The 19,047-nt window shown below is 52.5% G+C and overlaps 2 protein-coding genes across 9 annotated transcripts in view; one reads left to right on the forward strand and one right to left on the reverse strand.

Moving 5' to 3' along the window:
* Positions 1-18,261, reverse strand: part of LOC131740513 (zinc finger protein 12) — an 89,114-nt gene extending 70,853 nt beyond the window's left edge. For 2 of the 8 annotated variants that reach the window (XM_067012421.1, XM_067012417.1), the window contains exons 1-2: positions 17,734-17,950; positions 16,688-16,752 (exon numbers count right to left, since the gene is read on the reverse strand). The gene's annotated coding sequence lies outside the window, so the exon portion shown is untranslated. Of the gene's footprint in view, positions 1-16,687; positions 16,753-17,733; positions 17,954-18,119 lie in introns of those variants that run through there. The other 6 variants (XR_010836390.1, XM_067012428.1, XM_067012422.1 and 3 more) reach the window with 6 other exon arrangements.
* Positions 3,029-7,615, forward strand: LOC131741008 (speedy protein E4-like). Its single transcript, XM_067012442.1, has 6 exons — positions 3,029-3,131; positions 3,754-3,812; positions 4,292-4,377; positions 6,129-6,297; positions 6,459-6,563; positions 7,586-7,615. Exons 1-5 carry the CDS (start codon positions 3,062-3,064, stop codon positions 6,516-6,518), a joined length of 444 nt encoding a protein of 147 aa, XP_066868543.1. The 5' UTR covers positions 3,029-3,061; the 3' UTR covers positions 6,519-6,563; positions 7,586-7,615.
* Positions 18,262-19,047: the final 786 nt, after the last annotated feature.

Consider the following 19,047-nt stretch of genomic DNA (forward strand, 5'->3'; position numbering starts at 1 on the left):
CAACAGAGATACCGCCCGCTACCTCCCTCCAATCTGACCCGCCGATGAGCCCTGCTGATTCTCCCTCCACATATCCGGACCCTGTTTCCTTCTCTCCATCTTCTCAGACATCGTCTTCCTGGACCACCACGCCAAATTCCTAACCGTATCTGGGTCTCCCGACTTCCACTCCTGCTGAATGCCCACCCCATCCGTGTATACAAGAGCCAGAATCCATTTTTTCCCTTTCACTGCAAACTGGATCACGACACTTCTCATTCAGTGGTTTCCCATCGCACTTGGCATACGTGTGAACTTCTCCAGACCCAGGGTTTTATTTCCTTCTCACTCACTGTGTACTGTCCACACTGGCTTTGGGGTCTGGGAGGACATTTTCGTACAGGTTACCACACGAATGACACTTGAAGACATGAAGCTAAGTGGATATGCCACATACAAGTGGACAAATGTTACGTGATTCCACTTCTGTGTGATCTTCAGAGGGGTCAAATTCATAGAGACACAAAGTGGAAATCTGGGTGTCAGGAGCGGGAGGCGATGGGGAGTCAGCGTTTAATGGGGACAGAGTTTCAGTTTCCCAGGATGAAAACATTCTGGAGATGGATGGTCGGGAAGGTCACACAAGAATTCTTTTTTTTTTTCTTAAGATGATTGTTTCACTAATTTTTCGCTGCGTTGGGTCTTCATTGCTCTGCGCAGGCTTTCTCTAGCTGCGGCGAGAGGGGGCTACTCTTCGGTGCGGTGCGCGGGCTTCTCATTGCGGTGGCTTCTCCTTGTGGCGGAGCATGGGCTCTAGGCGCACGGGCTCAGTAGTTGTGGCGCACGGGCTTAGGTGCTCCGCGGCATGTGGGATCTTCCCGGACCAGGGCTCGAATCCATATCCCCTGCATCTGCAGGAGGATTCTTGACCACTGTGCCACCAGGGCAACCCAGCAATGTGAATTCTTGATGTCACTCAACTGTACCCTTAGAAAGGGCTAATTTTATGTAATGCATATTTTATCATCATAAAAAGAGAGAAAAGGGAGGAGGAGAGAGGGAGAGAGGGTGGAAGTAGGGAGGGAGGGAGGGATGGAAGGAGGGAGGGAGGGAGGAAGGAAGGAAAAGCAAGACTCAGACCTCCAGGGGAGGAATGGAAGCATGAGTTGGAGGTTCAGAAGAAGCTTCCTGTGATACTGCATGACCCTGACCTGGCTATTTTCCTCTCTGCATCTCGGCTAACGTGTACTTCCCACCCTCGTAGAAAAATAACCTGTCTTGAATTGGAGATTTTTCCATTTACTCTTTTTGTCCATGTGACATTTTTATTCAGAAAAATAATCTGTCTTGAACTGGAGATTTAGTTTTTTGTTCATGTGACATTTTCATTCAGGGAGTGACATCTCTGGGTCGACAGTGATACCACATTCTCAAAATTGTGGCAAGTAGACTAGAACTTCTTAATTGGAATCGAGGGGCGGACTTTGGACAATCCATGGACTTTGTGAAATCCAAAGGTGCCCTTTTTGTGTGTGTGTCTCTGTCTGTAGACACCCTCTGAAGGGTGCCTGAGCACCTGTAGTTTTCTAGGACTTTTGCTTCTCAAAACGGCTCTTGGACTCCAAGGAGCCTGAGGGCAGTGGACGTGAGCTCCCACAGTACAGAGCTCTGTACACAGGGTCGGTAAACACGGAGCAGAAGAGCTTCGCCAAACCCCGGGCTGTAACGTTAACGTTTCCATCCAGGGAGCCAATGCACTAGGGATCTGTTCTGACATACTTAGGTCACTCTCATGAGGCTTAACCGTTGCTGCTTCCCCTGAGTTTCCTTGTCCCTGTCCCCACTCTCCCACCAGGCCGTGGAAAAGGAATGGGAGGGAGGGGGAGAGTCCAGCAGGGAGAGGACAGGGCACCTGCTGGGAAGCGGTAAAGAGGGGTCTGGACAGCTTGAGGGCAGTGGTTTTGGAGGACGGGCAGAGGTTGGATCAGTGGCAGGGGATACCGTCTACCCCTGATCTCTGGGACAAGTGCACACATAGGTTGGACGGTTCTCTGTGTTTTCCTTCAAACCGCTTGCCAGTTTGGAATGACCGATGATGACATCAGAGGCTTCTGAGCTTCCTGATTGGAAGGACCAGACTCCGTGTCGCTCAGCAGCAGTAGTGGACAATAGCAGCTCGCCAGAGCTTCTCTCCACCGCCAGTTGCCCCGCATCTTGGAGAAGGGACGACCGCTTGTGTTGAGCCCAAGTCCAGAAGAAGAGTTGGGACAAAGCAGAGCCTAGGCTTCAAGGAAGGGAAGACTTTGGGCGCAACCATGGCCAGTCGGCCACCCGGTTCCCAGGCTGACGACCAGGACCAGCAGCCCAGCTCCTCAGGGCGCCCCCCGGACGTGACCGTCTATGAAGACAGCCCAGGACCGGCCGGTGAGGGAGCTGGCGCCAGAAGGCAGTTCACAGGCTCCACCGGTAAGGAGGAAAGGGCACAGGGGGGGAAGGAGCAGCTGGACCAGGTGCCTATGAAAGAAAGGGGACACTCGGAAAGCCACGGATTGAGGGGGGACAGCCCAGCGGCCGGGGACACGGTCAACCTGGGAAGCGGGAAAGAGCATTAGCAGATGAGACCCAAGGGTGAGAGAAGGGAAGAGAGGAGACAAGGGGGGGTTCTTTTTCTTTTCTTTCCTAGTGGGAGGAATTATCTACCGTGAGAAAGAGTTTTGAGGACAGGAAGCTGGGAAAAGGACAAAAGGAGTCAGGGGAGGGATAGGTGGACACGGACAGAGAGAGATGGAAAGGACTTGGGGCAAGGTCAGAGGTCTGTGAGGCTGGAAGGGATCGGGGTGCTTCAGGGGGGAGGCAGAGTCGGGCTGGGGCTGCGTGGTCACCAGTGGCTGAATTCCCTAGACGAGAGCGTCACGCTCCAGTCTCTTCTCCTTCCTCAGCCCCCTCGGCCGCTTGCAGCTCCCCGCCTCAGCGCCCCGGCCGTAAGAGGAAGAGGCCAGCGGCGTTCCGAGCGGAGGTGGACGGCGCCCCGGCCGCTGAGGCCCAGGACGCCTGGGTCGTGGAGTCGCTGAGCGGGCTCAAGATGAAGCTGAAGCGACAGCGGGTGTTTTCAGTGCTGCCTGAGCACCACGAGGTCTTCAACAGGCTGCTCGGTAGGGACCCCCCCCCCGCCCAGCACCCTCAGATCCTATACTTGAGAAGCAAGCAAACAACAACTGCCCATGACGACGCTTTTCCAGTGGAAAAGAATTCTCTGCCAGTTGCCGCACTCTCCGGCCCTGGCGGACTGTCTACGGATAAAGGATACAGGGGACACACACACGATACAGGGTTAGGTTAGACTTCGAAATGATACATAGAAATGATACAGGATTAGCTTCGCTTGCTTTCAACTGTACCCCTTAGAGTCTAGCTCTTACTGGCCTTTGGAATCTTACCGGTGCGGGGGTGGTGGGGGGATGAGCTGACAAGCCATCTTCGCCCCCCGACGTGACTGTCAATTGAGAAACCGGCCGAGAGTAACGCGATGCCTCTGCAGTGGTACCTGAGTGCACGAGGAAGGGGCATCACCCCTGTGACTCGGCCCCCCTAGAAGGGGAGTCGCCCCCTTTCCCCCCACAGCGAATGGTCGACCCTCCCCTCTTCCCACAGCTGCAACCCGGGCCGCATCTTGGCATTTCCCCGGGGGGGGGGGGGCACGGTTCTCCCTCTTGGCTCCGCAATATGCCCACGACAGCCCTGTTCCCACTGGCAACATCTGCCCTCTTTTCACAGAGGATCCCGTCGTGAAGAAATTCCTGGCCTGGGACAAAAAGCTGGAAGTCTCTGACAAGGTAAGTCACCCACTGAGACGGATTCCTGCTCCAGCGCCTGTCCTGGGTGGGCGCGCGTGGCGCTTCCTACACCCACGTTTCCACTCCCCTCCCAACCTGATGCCTTCTCAGCACTTCCCTCCAGGGGCCTCGAGGTCGCCTCTGGGGTGGGAGCCCCAGGTGTGCCCCTTGGGTGGTTGCCGCCTAAGTCCCCTCTCCTCTCAGCTCCTGGGGACCCGCCTTGGCTCCGGTTCATCAAACGCCGTCCACTGCCAGCGGCCCTGAGTCCACGCCCTCACACCCACCGCCTCCCATCCTGGGAGCGTCGCCAACGCTGACCTTCTGTCCTCTCCCCGTCCCCACACCATCAGGCTCACCCGGCACCGGGGTCTCTTCTCCACGTGGCACCACCCATTCCTGGTCCCCTGCCCCCTTCTCCCACTGGTTCTCCGCTTCCAGGATGTGACCTCTCACCTAGGTCCTTTTCCTCTTTCCATCAGTATCTGCTGTCCATGGTGATCGCCTACTTTAGCCGGGCCGGGCTCTTCTCCTGGCAATACCAGAGAATCCATTTCTTCATCGCTCTGTGAGTACCTTGCGCCATCCCCGCCATCAACATTCAACAACACCCTGGGAGGGCTGACGGGGACACACGTGGGGCTCTGGCCTTTCATCTGTTGTTTTTAAACCCCTTTGTACTGTTTACTCTGGGTGTGAAAAGGGCAGGATTACCGGAGAGTGGTTTCTTTCTCAAAGGAAGTTTTGGTTTTTATACCATTCATTGTCAAAACAAACTACCCTAATGTCAATTAAAACACTGAACAAAACAAAGCAAAACACTGTAACCTTCTTAACAGGAGAGGAAGAGATAACTGACACCATCCTGCCCCCAAGTAAAACAGACTTGAGACGTTTCTGGTTCTGATTCTCCGGTCTCGCGTCCTCCCACATCAGCACCAAGTGTGATTATATTCTGTTTCTTCATTGCCAAGACAAGTGCCACAATTGGGGCCCTTATCACATAGCGCGGATCTGGTGTAAAATGCTCCCCACTGATATTTCTTCCAAGTCTCCCAAGCCAGTCGGCTCTATTTGCCCAAATATCCTTCCAAAACACAGGTCTGACGGCGTCGCACAATTTCATTGGCTAATCACGTGCCCAGTGAAGGCCAGAGTTCGGGGTTGGAATTCTACTCTCTCTGCAATCTCTATCACACCGTCCTGATACTTTATCCCTTGGTTTCACTGTTCCTTCCAAACACCCTGCCCTCTAAGTTGCTACTGTGCTTTCTGTCCAGGTATCTTTCCCACACATGTAACTGAAGAAAATGACCCTATCCTTAAAGTGGGTTCCAACGCCAAAACCTTCACCGTGCCTGATCTCCCTAACTTCTGCATCCCGGAGGCACTTTAGTTAACAATCGAACTATAGGGGCTTCCCTGGTGGCGCAGTGGTTGAGAGTCCGCCTGCCGATGCAGGGGACGCGGGTTCGTGCCCCGGTCCGGGAAGATCCCATGTGCCGCGGAGCGGCTGGGCCCGTCAGCCATGGCCGCTGCGCCTGCGCGTCCGGAACCTGTGCTCCACAACGGGAGAGGCCACAACAGTGAGAGGACTGCGAACCACAAAAAAAAAAAAAAAAAAAAAAAAAAATCGAACTATAATGTGATGCTTTGCATTACAGCCATTTTTCTTATCTCCCCCCTTCCCCTTCCCCAGGCCCATGACACTAGACACAACGTGGAAGGCAGGCCTTGTCAAAATGTCAATGCAGCCCCAAAGCACTCAGCACAATTCTTGTCACGTTGCGAATGTTCGTTATTGTGAGTCTTCGAGGCAATCAGCGTTGCATTGGGCTGTGACATAAAATGTTCACTCATTCATTCACCTGATGAAACCACCTAAAGTTCACCCCGCACGCTGGGGAGTGTGAGATGATGGGAACGGAGATTCACAAAAGGCTGTGGACTTCGTGCATCCCCGTGAAGCAAACCCTAAACGCGTCACTGGGTGGGAGAGGGAAGAGTGCAGAAACGGAGCAGTCAGCTCCTGCCCTCAGGAACTGTACACGTACCTACGACACAGGGAGGGACGTGTGTGCACGGAGAAGAAGGTGAAGGGAACGGGGGTCTGGACTGCGTCCTCGCGGTCGAGGTGTGCGGGGCCCCTTCCGAAGGTCCTGCCTGGCCGCGGCTCCCTGACGGCCGGGCGGCTCTCGGGGACGCCGGGCAGGGCCGGCTGGGTCGCGTGGGGCGCTCAGCCGGCCTCCGTCCTGGGAAGCGGGTCCCGAGTGGAGGCCCTTCCTGTCCCGACGACAGGGACCTGCTGTCTTTCCGCAGCTACGTGGCCAGCGACATGGAGGAGGACAACCAGGCCCCCAAACAGGCCATCTTTTCGTTCCTCTATGGAAAGAACCGCTCCCAGCGTCCCCTGTTCCACAGACTGCGTCTGCAGTTCATCCGTTCCATGGGCTGGAGGACGAGGGTCACTCGGGAAGAGTGCGAGCAGGTGGGGGGCCTGTGGCGGTCGGGGGGTGGTGGGGAGGGCTGCGAGGAGGTGGGCGTCACGGGGGACTCGGCCTGGGCCCTGGGGACGGAGGAGAAAGCACCGGAGGCGGGGCAAGGGGAGGCAGCCCCATCCTCACTGCCAGGGGCTGTCTGTCTCTCCAGATCCAGGCTTTTGATCCAGAGCTCTGGGTGTGGGGAAGAGACCGCACCCTCCTGCCCTAGAGGCCCCGGGACCTCGCAGGCCTGAGGTCATCGGCCTGCCCGAAGGTAGGTCTGCGGGCGCAAAGGAAGGGCTGCGGGCGCAAAGGTGCGGGCGGAACGACATGTCATTTACCGAGGAAATCGCAGGAATCCTGCTCCTGGACCCACATCACCTCTCACGCTGTGAAGCGGGCCAGCCGGGCACACAGCCACACGCAGCCTCAGCGCCCAGCCCCCGACTGACAGCCACGCACACACACCGGCACCGCGGGCCCCGTGGGCACCAGACCTCGGGGGAACCAGTGTGTCCCAGACGCGTGGGTCTCACTGAAGTCATTTCACCCAAAGCAACGGGGTCCAAATAACAGCTATGACGAGATGGTGATTGTTTTCCATATACTGTGTTTCCAGTTTCTCTTTTTAATTCATTTTTGGCCTTACATCCCTCAGGGATATGGGTTCTAGGAATGACCTACAACAAAGTAAATTTCTACAAACAACATATTAGATACAACAGCCTACACGTTCAATAAGATGAACTATGACTAACTTCATTTATTTATTTGGATTCATTATTTTATTTTTGGCTGCGTTGGGTCTGTGTTGCCGCACGTGGGCTTTCTCTACGTGTGGCAATCAGGGGGCTATGATTCATCGTGGTGCGCGGGCTTCTCACAGCGGTGGCTTCTCTTGCTGCAGAGCACGGGCTCTAGGCGCACGGGCTTCAGTAGTTGCAGCACATGGGCTCAGTAGTTGTGGCTCACGGGCTCTAGGGTGCAGGCTCAGTAGCTGTGGCGCACGGGCTTAGTTGCTCTGCGGCATGTGGGATCTTCCCGGACCAGGGCTCGAACCCATTTCCCCTCCACTGGCAGGCGGATTCTCAACCACTGTGCCACCAGGGAAGCCCGACTAGCTTTATTTTCATCCAAATTTGCTTTCAAACTGCTTATGGCCAGATCACCTGTGACTCTTCATTTCCCCTGACTCACCACTTGTGGACCAATGATGCCATTGGTACGATGTATATCTGGACAGTTGCCACTTTGAAATCTGACATCCGTGCTCTTTCTCTTACTTCCAAATCACAGAGCCCAGGGGAGAGGAGCAAGTTCACCATGAGGTCAATGCAGACACTGACCACAGCCATGAGGAAGGAAGGGAGAAGCCTCGTGTGCAGATCATCGGGAACAACAGAGCATCTTCTAGAACGAGCTGGAGAGAGTTTTCGTGTCACACTCCTAGGAGCGGGGCGGGCTGCTAGGCGTCTGTGGCACGAAGTAAGGAATCAGGGCTTCTTCGGGTTCCAGCCTCTTGGAAGGCACCACCTCAATTTTCAGATCTTTTCATTCAAATCTCCCCTGAGATGAACATTACAGGTCCCATTTGTTAGACCCTTGTTGGCCCCAGTCTACAAGCATTTGAAGGTGGACTGTAGGGGCTCAGAATAGACGTGAGTAGCTTTAAAATATATAATTAGAGCCGTAGGGTCATGACTGATTACTTAACTTTCAGTGGCTTATTTTGAAAATGTCACCTATAAAATTATTGTATCTTTATATTTTATATTTATATATTTATTTTAAATAGTTTTGAAACAGTCTTCATTTTGAAACATCGGGTTCCTACAAACTTTCGTGATGAGCATTATAGCGATTGTATATTTACACATATATATATTTTGACTCACATTTTCAAGAGAGATTTTTGTTTTCATCTATGACATAATATACATTTTATCTATTCCATAATATTTCCATTCTACTTATAGCTAGGTGGGTATTTATTTCCTGCCAATTCTTGTAAGCATAAATTTGTATTTTTTTAGCTCTCATTATCAAATTGTGGGAATTCAGTCGTAAGTTTTTAACTTGTCTCAAAACGTTTGTATGTTATTTTAGATTGTTAAAGAGGGCCGTGTAATGCAGCTTTTTGGGAAATATAATAAAGATGAAAGTCTTCGCACAATCATGATATGTGTGGTCATTACCAGTCGGCTTCGCCTGTTTGCTGTCCAACGAGGTGTTGCTGAATGGCGTTGTGATTATCCAACCACATTTCTTAACTCTGAAAAATAATCCTGAAGTATTTTTCATGTAGAAAAAGCTACAGAAGATGAGGCAGATCTTGCATCATCCAGGACTCCAATACTGAGAGACAAGTGTTGGGTAACGGGAAAGATACCTTTATTGAGGAAGCCGGCAGTCCAGGGAAGAACGTGGACTCATGTCCCAAAGAACCAACTCTCCCCTCCTGAGGTTGGGCTTGAGGACTATATAGGGATAAGAGAATGGGACTACATGTTGACAGAGAGGGTTACAGGCTGCGAGATCACCTCATGGACATTTTTTTTTTTTTTTGCGGTACGCGGGCCTCTCACTGCTGCTGCCTCTCCCACCGCGGAGCACAGGCTCCGGACGCGCGACCCCAGCGGCCATGGCCCACGGGCCCAGCCGCTCCGCGATACGCGGGATACCTCCGAACCGGGGCACGAACCTGCATCCCCCGCATTGGAGGGCAGACCCCCAACCACTGCACCACCAGGAAAGCCCGACGGACATTCTTCTGATTGGTTGGTGGTGAGGTCACGGGGACTCAACAGCCAGCCCTGTAGTTCCAACTGCTCTGGAGTCTTCCTGCTTGTGGGCAGCACGCAGTTAACTTCTTCCACCTGCGGGGCTTTCAGTCTCTGCAAAACAGCTCCATGGACGTGGCTCAGAAAATTACCCGATAGCCCTTGAGGAGGAACTAAATGTCCTTGACTTTGTTTAATGGCCAAAGTATGATTATTGTGTCTTTGCTGTTTTTTTGGCCTCACCACGCAGTTTGCAGGACCTTAGTTCCCTGACCAGGGATCAAAAACAGGCCTCTGTTAGTGGAAGTGCAGACTCCTCACCCCGGAAATGCCACAGAATTCCTGACAGTACACTTGTAGGAAAAAAAGAAAACCAGACCAAAAGGAACACAGTTTTAATTTGTATGGAAACACAAAAGACCCCGAATAGCCAAAGCAATCTTGAGAACGAAAAATGGAGCTGGAGGAATCAGGCTCCCTGACTTCAGACTATACTACAAGGCCACAGTAATCAAGACAGTATGGTATTGGCACAAAAACAGAAATATAGATCAATGGAACAGGACAGAAAACCCAGAGATAAACCCACACACATATGGTCACCTTATCTTTGATAAAGGAGGGAAGGATATACAGTGGAGAAAAGACAGCCTCTTCAATAAGTGGTGCTGGGAAAACTGGACAACTACCTGTAGAAGTATGAAATTAGAACATTCCTTAACACCACACACAAAAATAAACTCAAAATGGGTTAAAGACCTAAATGTAAGGCCAGACACTATCAAACTCTTAGAGGAAAACACAGGCAGGATACTCTATGACATAAACCACAGCAAGATCCTTTTTCACCCATCTCCTAGAGAAATGGAAATAAAAACAAAAATAAACAAATGGGATCTAATGAAACTTAAAAGCTTTTGCACAGCAAAGGATACCATAAACAAGACCAAAAGACAACCCTCAGAATGGGAGAAAATATTTGCAAATGAAGCAACTGACAAAGGATTAATCTCCAAACTTTATAAGCAACTCATGCAGCTCAATAAGAAAAAAACAAACAACCCAATCCAAAAATGGGCAGAAGAACTAAATAGACATTTCTTCAAGGAAGATATACAGATCGCCAACAAACACATGAAAGAATGCTCAACATCATTAATCATTAGAGAAATGCAAATCAAAACTACAATGAGATATCACCTCACACCGGTCAGATTGGCCATCATCAAAAACTCTAGAAACAATAAATGCTGGAGAGGGTGTGGAGAAAAGGGAACTCTCTTGCACTGCTGGTGGGAATGTAAATTGATACAGCCACTATGGAGAACAGTACGGAGGTTCCTTAAAAAACTACAAATTGAACTACCATATGACCCCGCAATCCCACTACTAGGCATATACCCTGAGAAAACCATAATTCAAAAAGAGTCAGGTACCAAAATGTTTATTGCAGCTCTATTTACGATAGCCAGGACATGGAAGCAACCTAAGTGCCCATCAACAGATGAATGGATAAAGAAGATGTGGCACATATATACAATGGAATATTACTCAGCCATAAAAAGAAACGAAACTGAGTTATTTGTAATGAGGTGGATAGACCTGGAGTCTGTCATACAGAGTGAAGTAAGTCAGAAGGAGAAAAACAAATACCGTATGCTAACACATATATATGGAATCTAAGAAAAAAAATGTCATGAAGAGATTAGTGGTAGGACTGGAATAAAACACAGACCTACTAGAGCATGGAGTTGAGGATATGGGAAGGGGGAAGGGTAAGCTGTGACGATGTAAGAGAGTGACAGGGACATATATACGCTACCAAATGTAAAACAGATAGCTAGTGGGAAGCTGCCGCATAGCACAGGGAGATCAGCTCAGTGGTTTGTGTGCACCTAGAGGGGTGGGATAGGGAGGGTGAGAGGGAGGGAGAAACTAAAACCACTACAAGAGGAGAAAGCTAACTGTATGATGACCAGACTGCAGCTATGACATAAGCTGCTCCACCCTGAGCACACCTGAACCCATGGCTTACACAACTCCAGGAACGGGCCTCGTGGAAATGGCAACAAACCAGCACGGGAGTTGAAGATTAACTGTGCGGGAAACGATCTACATGACACTGAGCACGCCACTGGCTGAGCAACGTCAAGATGACGGTCGGCGCCGACTGTGCTACTCGGCATGCGGCCCCCACCGGCACAGCCCAGAGACGGCCCGTCTGCTCCCTCTCCACCCCCCTGCCCTCTAACTGGCAACTGGGGGATGCTTCGGGGGACACTGGTCCACCATCTTCCCAGGTGGCCGGCTTCCCGAATACAGCATCTCTCTTCTCACACCAACCCTTGTCTCTGGAACACTGGCTCCTGAGCGACGAGCCGCGGGACCTCAGTTCTGCTCCAGCCGATAACATCACTAGTGGTCAAGCCTCACTCACGCGAAATCAATCACCACTTTGAACCGCACGGACTGCCATTCCACAAACAAAACTAGGAGTGAATCACGGACAACCGCCCATCACACATCAGCGCTGTCGGCTGGCGGAGCTCATGAACACACACAGCACACTTTACACAGCCACACACATCCCCCTTCCACGACTTCTCCAAGTGGCAGACACAAACACGTTCATTAACACACCCACAGACACAGCCTCTAGGTAACAAAGAAAAATATGCAGCAAGAGCATATAACTTGAGATTATGCTTAGTAATCAATGTTTCAGGTTTCTGTCTTGCTTAGAAGTGACCTCGGTTATCCAATGATTATCTGGTAAGTAACACACTTTACTATCAGTTCAAGGGTTTACGTAAACTGAAGATCTTGGAATTTATCGACAAGCTAACACAGTACAAAACATAGTTACGGTTGAAATAAACTTCTCAGAATAAAAATTTCACGTGGTTCAACACAAATTTACATTTTTCATAACCTTGAATATTAAGTAGAAGTCATGTTAGCTTATTGGATGGGTACACCTATACAAACTGAGGAAGAACACCCAAATTTAGGAAGAACAGCGTTATTGTCAATGTTCCAGATGATTTTCTATTTGGTGATGGGTTAAGTGGCTTCCCACGTTCACTTTTATCTAAAGGGAAGATTAGAAAATTGCACTCTTCTTGCATTTTAAACTTTAAGAAAATGCATTTCAGCAAACCTGGATAATAAATTAGGAAAGCAATCAGAACTGCAAATAGTTAGGGGTTTTAGGTTACTTTGAAAACACAAGGGAACAACCCAAGATATATGTGTCTCAAAAGACCACTTGGTCCCGTTAAGATTCCACAGACAGCCTTGTAATCGCAGAACTCAGAAGTGGTTACACATTTCCCACAAGCCACTTGCTCAGCGTTAGCTTAACAGTGTCCCCTCCCTCCCCTGCTTGGGGGCAGAGAGGACCCCTCTCCTTTCCTGGCTGAGATTCCTTTCAGGAGTGCCTAGAAAGCTGAAGCACTGGAATTCCATTAGAGAAAAGGTATTCCTCAGAGGACGGTAAAGGACAAAACCCCAAGAGGACTTGAACAGCTGCGTCCCTGTGTCAGAGATCTCCCACGCGGGGCTGGGGCCAGATGACACAGGACAGCGGGGGCCCAAGGGCCGCAGTCCTAGGAAGCCGCTCCCCAACCAAAAGAGTCCTCTCGCTCGTCAGGGAAAAAGAAAGGTGTTCTCAGACACACATAGCTTCTAGAGCCAGCAAGTGAGGACCCCACCTGCCTGGGCTGTCCCACGCGAGTGGCTGATGCCGTGCCCAGGACCAGAAAGGGGAACTAAGACCCAACAGAAAGGGAAACACCAGACCGACGCATTCCTCCCCCCGCCCCCGCCTCCCCCCGCAAAGAAGCTGCACCCCAGGACTGAACAAGCGGGCTCCTCTGGAACTAGGAATCTGATCCACACAAACGTGCTGATTTTGAGAAACTTTTAAAATGCACACTATCCAACCTCTCTAAGTAACAAAAAGGAATGAATTACATAGCAAGGCTGGAAAATACAGGAAAAAGACAAGAAACCTTGGAAAAGAATGTTTACTAACATGACTCCAACTGGAAAAATTTAGAAGCATTTAAGACGACTCTGAAAGCCAATGAGACAAGGAAAACAAAACACAACAAGACAGCACTGGGGCAGGAAGACGGGCAGTGGACATGAACAGGCCCTTCGGATAAAACCATAAATACACCAGTCTGAAAAGACCACAGACTGAAGGATTCCAATGACGTGACACTCGGGAAAGGGCGAGAACACGCAGACAGTAACGAGGCCAGCAGCTGTCGGGGGCTCGGGGGCATTGGCGGGGAGGAGCAGGAGGCCCCAGGGGTGCTCCGGGCAGTGAAGTGGTTCTGGGTGGCACTGCAGTGGTGGCTGCGGGTCATCACACTCGCCCAAACCTGAACAGCAGGACACAGAGAGGGAGCCTTAATACACACCACAGACGCCAGGGGAGAATTAGGTGTCAGCGCTGGTCCGTCACTGACATGACGCGCCACACAGGCCAGAGACGTCAAGGGAGGGAACCCAGAGGCACGGGTATAGGAAACTGCTGTCTGCTCGATCCTCCTGTAACCCTAAAACTGCTCTAAAACCTGTCTCTCAATTAAAAAGAAGAAACAGCTTCTGAGTACGTGAAAATACTCTCAACCTCATTCCCCGTTCAGAAAAACCCCAAGGGAACGTCCATACGGTTGACCGGGGCCTAGGACCCGCGGGAACACGCCGCGACCTCGCCCCTTCCTGGCGGCCATCGCGCTGGAGCCCAGAGTCCCCCTGACTTGACCCACCGCACCCCACCCCGCGTTTCAGGCCGTCCACCAGCTCTGGACGTGACATCTTTCGATCACATGAGTCACCGTGCCAATTACAAGGTTCCCGATTCTCCACGGGATGAAACCAACATCAGCACAGAGGGGAGGCTCTTCACTCAACCTCAGGGTCTGCCTGCATTCACGTCCCGCTGTTCCTCACAGGAGGCCCACATCCTAAGGAAGGAGGTCCTTACCAGCACCTCAGGAGCCTCATCCAGCCCACCTCACGCTGCTCTGAGAGCCTCGCCAACCTCTGCAGCTACCCAAGTCCTGGTCACTAGACGGCCGTCACCCTTCCCAGAGTCACTGGGCTACGGGCTCTGACAAGGCATTTAAAACCAGGCTCTCGGGCTTCCCTGGTGGCGCAGTGCTTAAGAATCCGCCTGCCAATGGTGGGCACACGGGTTCGAACCCTGGTCCCGGAAGATCCCACATGCCGCGGAGCAACTAATCCCGAGAGCCACAACTACTGAGCCTGCGCTCTAGAGCCCGTGAGCCACAACTACTGAGCCCGCGAGCCACAACTACGGAAGGCCGCATGCCTAGAAGCCGTGCTCCGCAATAAGAGAAGCCCCCGCAGTGAGAAGCCCGGGCACCGCCACGTAGAGTAGCCCCTGCTCGCGGCAACTAGAGAAGAAAGCCTGCGCGCAGCAACAAGGACACAAACGCAGCCAAAAGTGAATAAATTAATAAGTAAATAAATTAAAATTAGAATAAATAAATAAATAAATAAAAGCAGGCTCTGCTTTGTCAGCACTCGGGAGTGCCCCACGTATCGACAGACAGGATTCCCGTCCTCTCCTGTAATTACGTCTGTGAAATGCCTCTCCCGAGGAGAACAGAAGCTCCTGGAAGCAGAGAACTGCTTCTGAAGATCACATGCAGAACCTGAAGACATTGGATGTTTCTGTCTAAGATAAAAGACACAACGCTGGATGGTGTGAAGGGTCCCCAAAGCCAAGAGCCAGGCAAGCAGGACACTTCCTCTGGGGATCCTTCCATCAGCAGAGCAGAAATTGTCCGTGGCCACAACTGGCACTCAATTCGCTTTGAGCTGAGAAGCACCGTGTGATTCCACAGGCTCCCCAAAGGGTAATTACTCCCACTGTAAGAAAGCAGATGGCCTTTCAGGCAGAGACGCAAGTACAGTCTTCCCAGCTGGCTCAACTGTGTGAGCTGATGGTCACGATGGAGCTGGGCCCCAGAGCTCCGCTCTCCCCTCAAACCCCCAACCTCACCCGCACCCTCAGCTGAGGAGCTGCTTCCCTGAGAACACAGAAGCCATCCGAGAACTTCTCCACCTGCAACCCAGCTCTGCCATCCCCTCCCCACTCCAGGACCCCGGGCAGCAGCTCTCCCCTCTCCCACACGCATCTACTGGATCATTCCCACTGTTATTTCTCCCATTACAACACAACACAACACAACACAACATCCTCCCCTGACCTCAGCTCCTACCCCAGCTACTGGCCAATTTCTCTTTTGCCCGTCACGGAAAAACGTCTTGAGAAAGTTAGGAACAGAACAAACCCAATTCTCCCACGCCTCTCTCCTAAGCCTCTCCGCTCAGGATTTGACCCCACAGATCCATCCAAACGCATCATCAGCGAGTTATGACCTACCCCTAGCGCAGGGCTCCATGGTTAGTGGCTCCACAGAACGGCATCCTCGTTTGTCCAGTCACCCAGGGAACCTCTACAACGCTTCCCACATGAAGACAAAATGCTGTGATTAATATTTTAGGAGAAATACTCCGCGTGGAAAATACACTTGAGCTGCTGTAGGAAAGAGGCAGCAGCACAGAAAAAAAAGTTTCTGTAACTACAGAAATGAACAAATAAGCTATTTTAATGGTAGCAAGTATGGGATGAAGGGGAACGAATAAAACCCATTTAGACTAGGACATTAACAAGCCTAATACTACAACGTGGTAACAGAGGATGCAGAAGGTCGTTAGAATGAACCCATTTTTCTGGGCAGGGCGACAGGCTGGAGAACGCATCGGTGAGCCGGCAGGGACAAAAGGAGAAAGCCAGGGGCGGGGAGCTGTAAACAATCATTTTTGGATCTACTGCACCGAGTAATTTGAGGTGCCCTCGGGACCGACTCCACAGAGATGCTGGCAAGTGGCTGCACAGACGCATCTATCTGGTCCAGGTGGGAGAACTGACAGAGCTGCACGATACAATTCGGGGGGAAACAAGGATCTGCGCCAGAGGCATCACTACGCGGTGTGTAATGCGACCCTGTTAGACTGTGAGAGACAGAGAGGGAAAGTTACGTGAAGGGTGACAGGGCAGCTCCTCGAGACGATCCTCACTGCATCCCTGGATTGAGCACTGAGAACAATGTACCTACGGGACAACACGGTTCCACTGAACAGAAGAGCCATACACACCGAGTGCTGCCCGGACAGCACGCTCTCCGCTTACAGGAGGCCCACGGAAGGCACCAGTGTCAACACGTCAGGGGCTGTCGCTCAGGAAGCCTAGCGGCCCACAGCGGGATCCTCACGGAAACCTTGAACGCCCAAGAACAGAAGGGCTTCGGCAGGACAATGTAAGTCAAGCAAGGGGTGGTGTTTTGCCACCAACGTCAAGAACACGAGGCTTGTACTGCGCCTATAAGAGGATCGTGAGATCTACGCACAGAACTTGCCAGAAACATCTGGTACTGACCTGCTCCTCTACGCTTTGCATAACCACATCTTTTACCAACTCCTACTTTCCGATTTTAAATTTTCAACTATTCGCATCCCAAGATGTTATTACAAAACAAGAGCAGTACATAAATACGTAAACAGCAAAACTCACCGGAGACTGATTCATTTTCCGCTGCCCTTGGAACAACCTGCAGGCCTGTGACAGTGGAGGCGGACCTGGAGAAGGAAAACGCAGGCAGTGAAGCTACGACTGAAGCGGCTGGGGGTGCACGAGCACCCGCCCGCGCTCCACAAGAGACACCTGTGGGACACCCGCCCTTTCACCTTCAGGAGGGCCTCTTACAATGACGAGGGAGCAACCACCTTCAGCTCGGTAGCTCCCACGTGACCCTGGTAACGGTGGGGATACTGTGTTTTCAGGAGTGGGTGGACACTGAATCCTATGCAAAGAAACCTCCGTTGTTCAATATGAGATTAAACATTGCTTAGAGTTTCTCTCTTCTCACCAACTCTGGTAAGAGCTTAAGAGCAGAACATCCACCGGATACCCAGGATAAAGGGATACACTCGGGTGCCTTTCAGTCTTCCAATTATTTGTACAAACTTAAGGGCGACGCTCAAAAAAACCTTTTACAAAACTGACTTTAAGGAGACAGAACACCTGCCCTAGGAGCTTGGAGCCCTGTTGGCGACCCCACGTGCACACCCGGTGAGGATCTGGGACGAGTCACCTCCCTTCTCAGGCCCAATCTCTTCCTTCCTCAGCCGAGGCAGCAGGACAAAAGCCTCGCACACTCATCCTGCACGAACTACACTGTGCGACTCCACAGGGCACAACCCAGGGGGGCAGCAGACGCTTAGATTAGACAACCAGGGTGCTGATGGGCCTTGCGAGACACGTGCGAGATCCCGACACGGCGACAGGAGGACGACGACGAGGAGGATCGCGGTTGGAGGCAGGCGTGGACGCGGCACGTCCCGGCCGAGCCTCTGGCCCCTGCTGCCCCAGGACACCCGCAACTCACAAGTCCCAGTGGAGCCCCATCCGGAGCAGCCGGCCCTGTCCTCCAGCCCGGCCCCTCCACCTCCGGGAAGCGGTCAAACCCTCCCGGTCGCTCTCCCGCGGGGGCCGGCCCGGGTTCCCACTAGCCCCGCACGGTACACAACCGCCTGCAGGCCCGCACACGCACCACCTACCCGGTCGGGACTCGCTCACCGGCCCCGGGCTCCCGAGGCTCCGGGCCGGGGGCTGCTCCTCCGGCGCGGTCCTCTCCCGGGGTCCCTCCTCTCCGCCTCCCGAGGCCACGGGGCGCCAGGAGCCGGCTCTGGCCCGAAGGCACAAGCTCCCTTCAGACCCACGTCCCTCCCGGGACCTCCCTCAGCCGCGCGCGGCACACGGTCGGGCGCTGCGTCGACGCCGACGCCGACGCCGCCTGCCCGGCCCCTCAGGCCCAGCCCGCCGCCTCCGCGGCTCGCGCTCGTGGGTCCCCGTTGCAGCCTTCGCCCGGCCCACGCGAACCCTCGCCCGCTGGCTACCGGCCCGGTCGGACGGCGTCCAGCCCCAAGGACCCCGGAATCCTCACCCGCCAGGCGCCACGACCTGGTAACCACGACCACCGAGGACCTGGGCACGCACAGGAAACCAGGGCGGCGCGGCGACGCTGCGCCAACACGCACAAACCAGGAGGCGCACCTGCGCAGGAGGACGCCAGAAATCCGCCGGCCAAAGCCCGCCCGGAGAGCTGGACAAGCTCCAGGACTCCATTTCCCACAAGGCTCCGCGCCGTCAAGTTAGTGAGCGAATGAAATCGCTCCATCTACTCAGGGCGGGGAAGAGCTGCTGGGCTGCGGGTTGCGCCGCCTGGACCACGGACTCAATCGCCCATTTCTCTTCACTCCTGTTAGGGATCAAGGAAAGGTGTGGCCTCAAGTGGGGGCTGTGTGATGGCCTCCAGGGTCCCTGCTCCTTTCCCTGCCCTGAGACATTTCGGGTTACATCGGAGATTTCCCCCACCACCAGGAGACGGGAAGGAGTGTATCATGTTCGCTTAACTGAAACGCTACAACTTTTATTCAAATCCTAGGATATAATTAATGCCCAGCCACGATACAAGCTAATATTACCCACGGAAGCAAAGGAAAATAGAAATCGCAGCTGTTTCGATGACACAACCAACGCATTCAGAACTGTACGACAAGCAGAAGGTACACACACACCGAAGACATACCTGCGATCTTACCTCTTACACAGGAAACTGTTCATGTTAGGTAAAAATACCATTTGTCAGAAATGGAATCATAAGGGTAATGATTCATCACTATTGTGGGGGTGAAACAATATAACTGTGTTCTCGGCCAAGTGTTTCTTAAAAGCGGCGAGGGGAAAAGTTAACAATAAAATCTCCAGGGACTTCCCTGGCCGTCCAGTGGTTAAGACTCCTAGGTTCCACTGCAGGGGGCACGTGTTTGACTCCTGGTGGGGAACTGAGATCCCGCATGCTGCGCAGCGCA

The sequence above is a fragment of the Kogia breviceps genome, chromosome 14 (genome assembly GCF_026419965.1).
Source record: "Kogia breviceps isolate mKogBre1 chromosome 14, mKogBre1 haplotype 1, whole genome shotgun sequence".
Classification (NCBI taxonomy): Eukaryota; Metazoa; Chordata; class Mammalia; order Artiodactyla; family Physeteridae; genus Kogia; species Kogia breviceps.

Coding starts and splice junctions, on each gene's coding strand:
- LOC131741008 (XM_067012442.1), top strand. CDS start 3,062: ATGAAGCTGAAGCGACAGCGGGTGTTTTCAGTGCTGCCTGAGCACCAC. Junction 3,813..4,291: donor AGCTGGAAGTCTCTGACAAG/GTAAGTCACCCA, acceptor TCTTTCCATCAG/TATCTGCTGTCCATGGTGAT. Junction 4,378..6,128: donor ATCCATTTCTTCATCGCTCT/GTGAGTACCTTG, acceptor GTCTTTCCGCAG/CTACGTGGCCAGCGACATGG.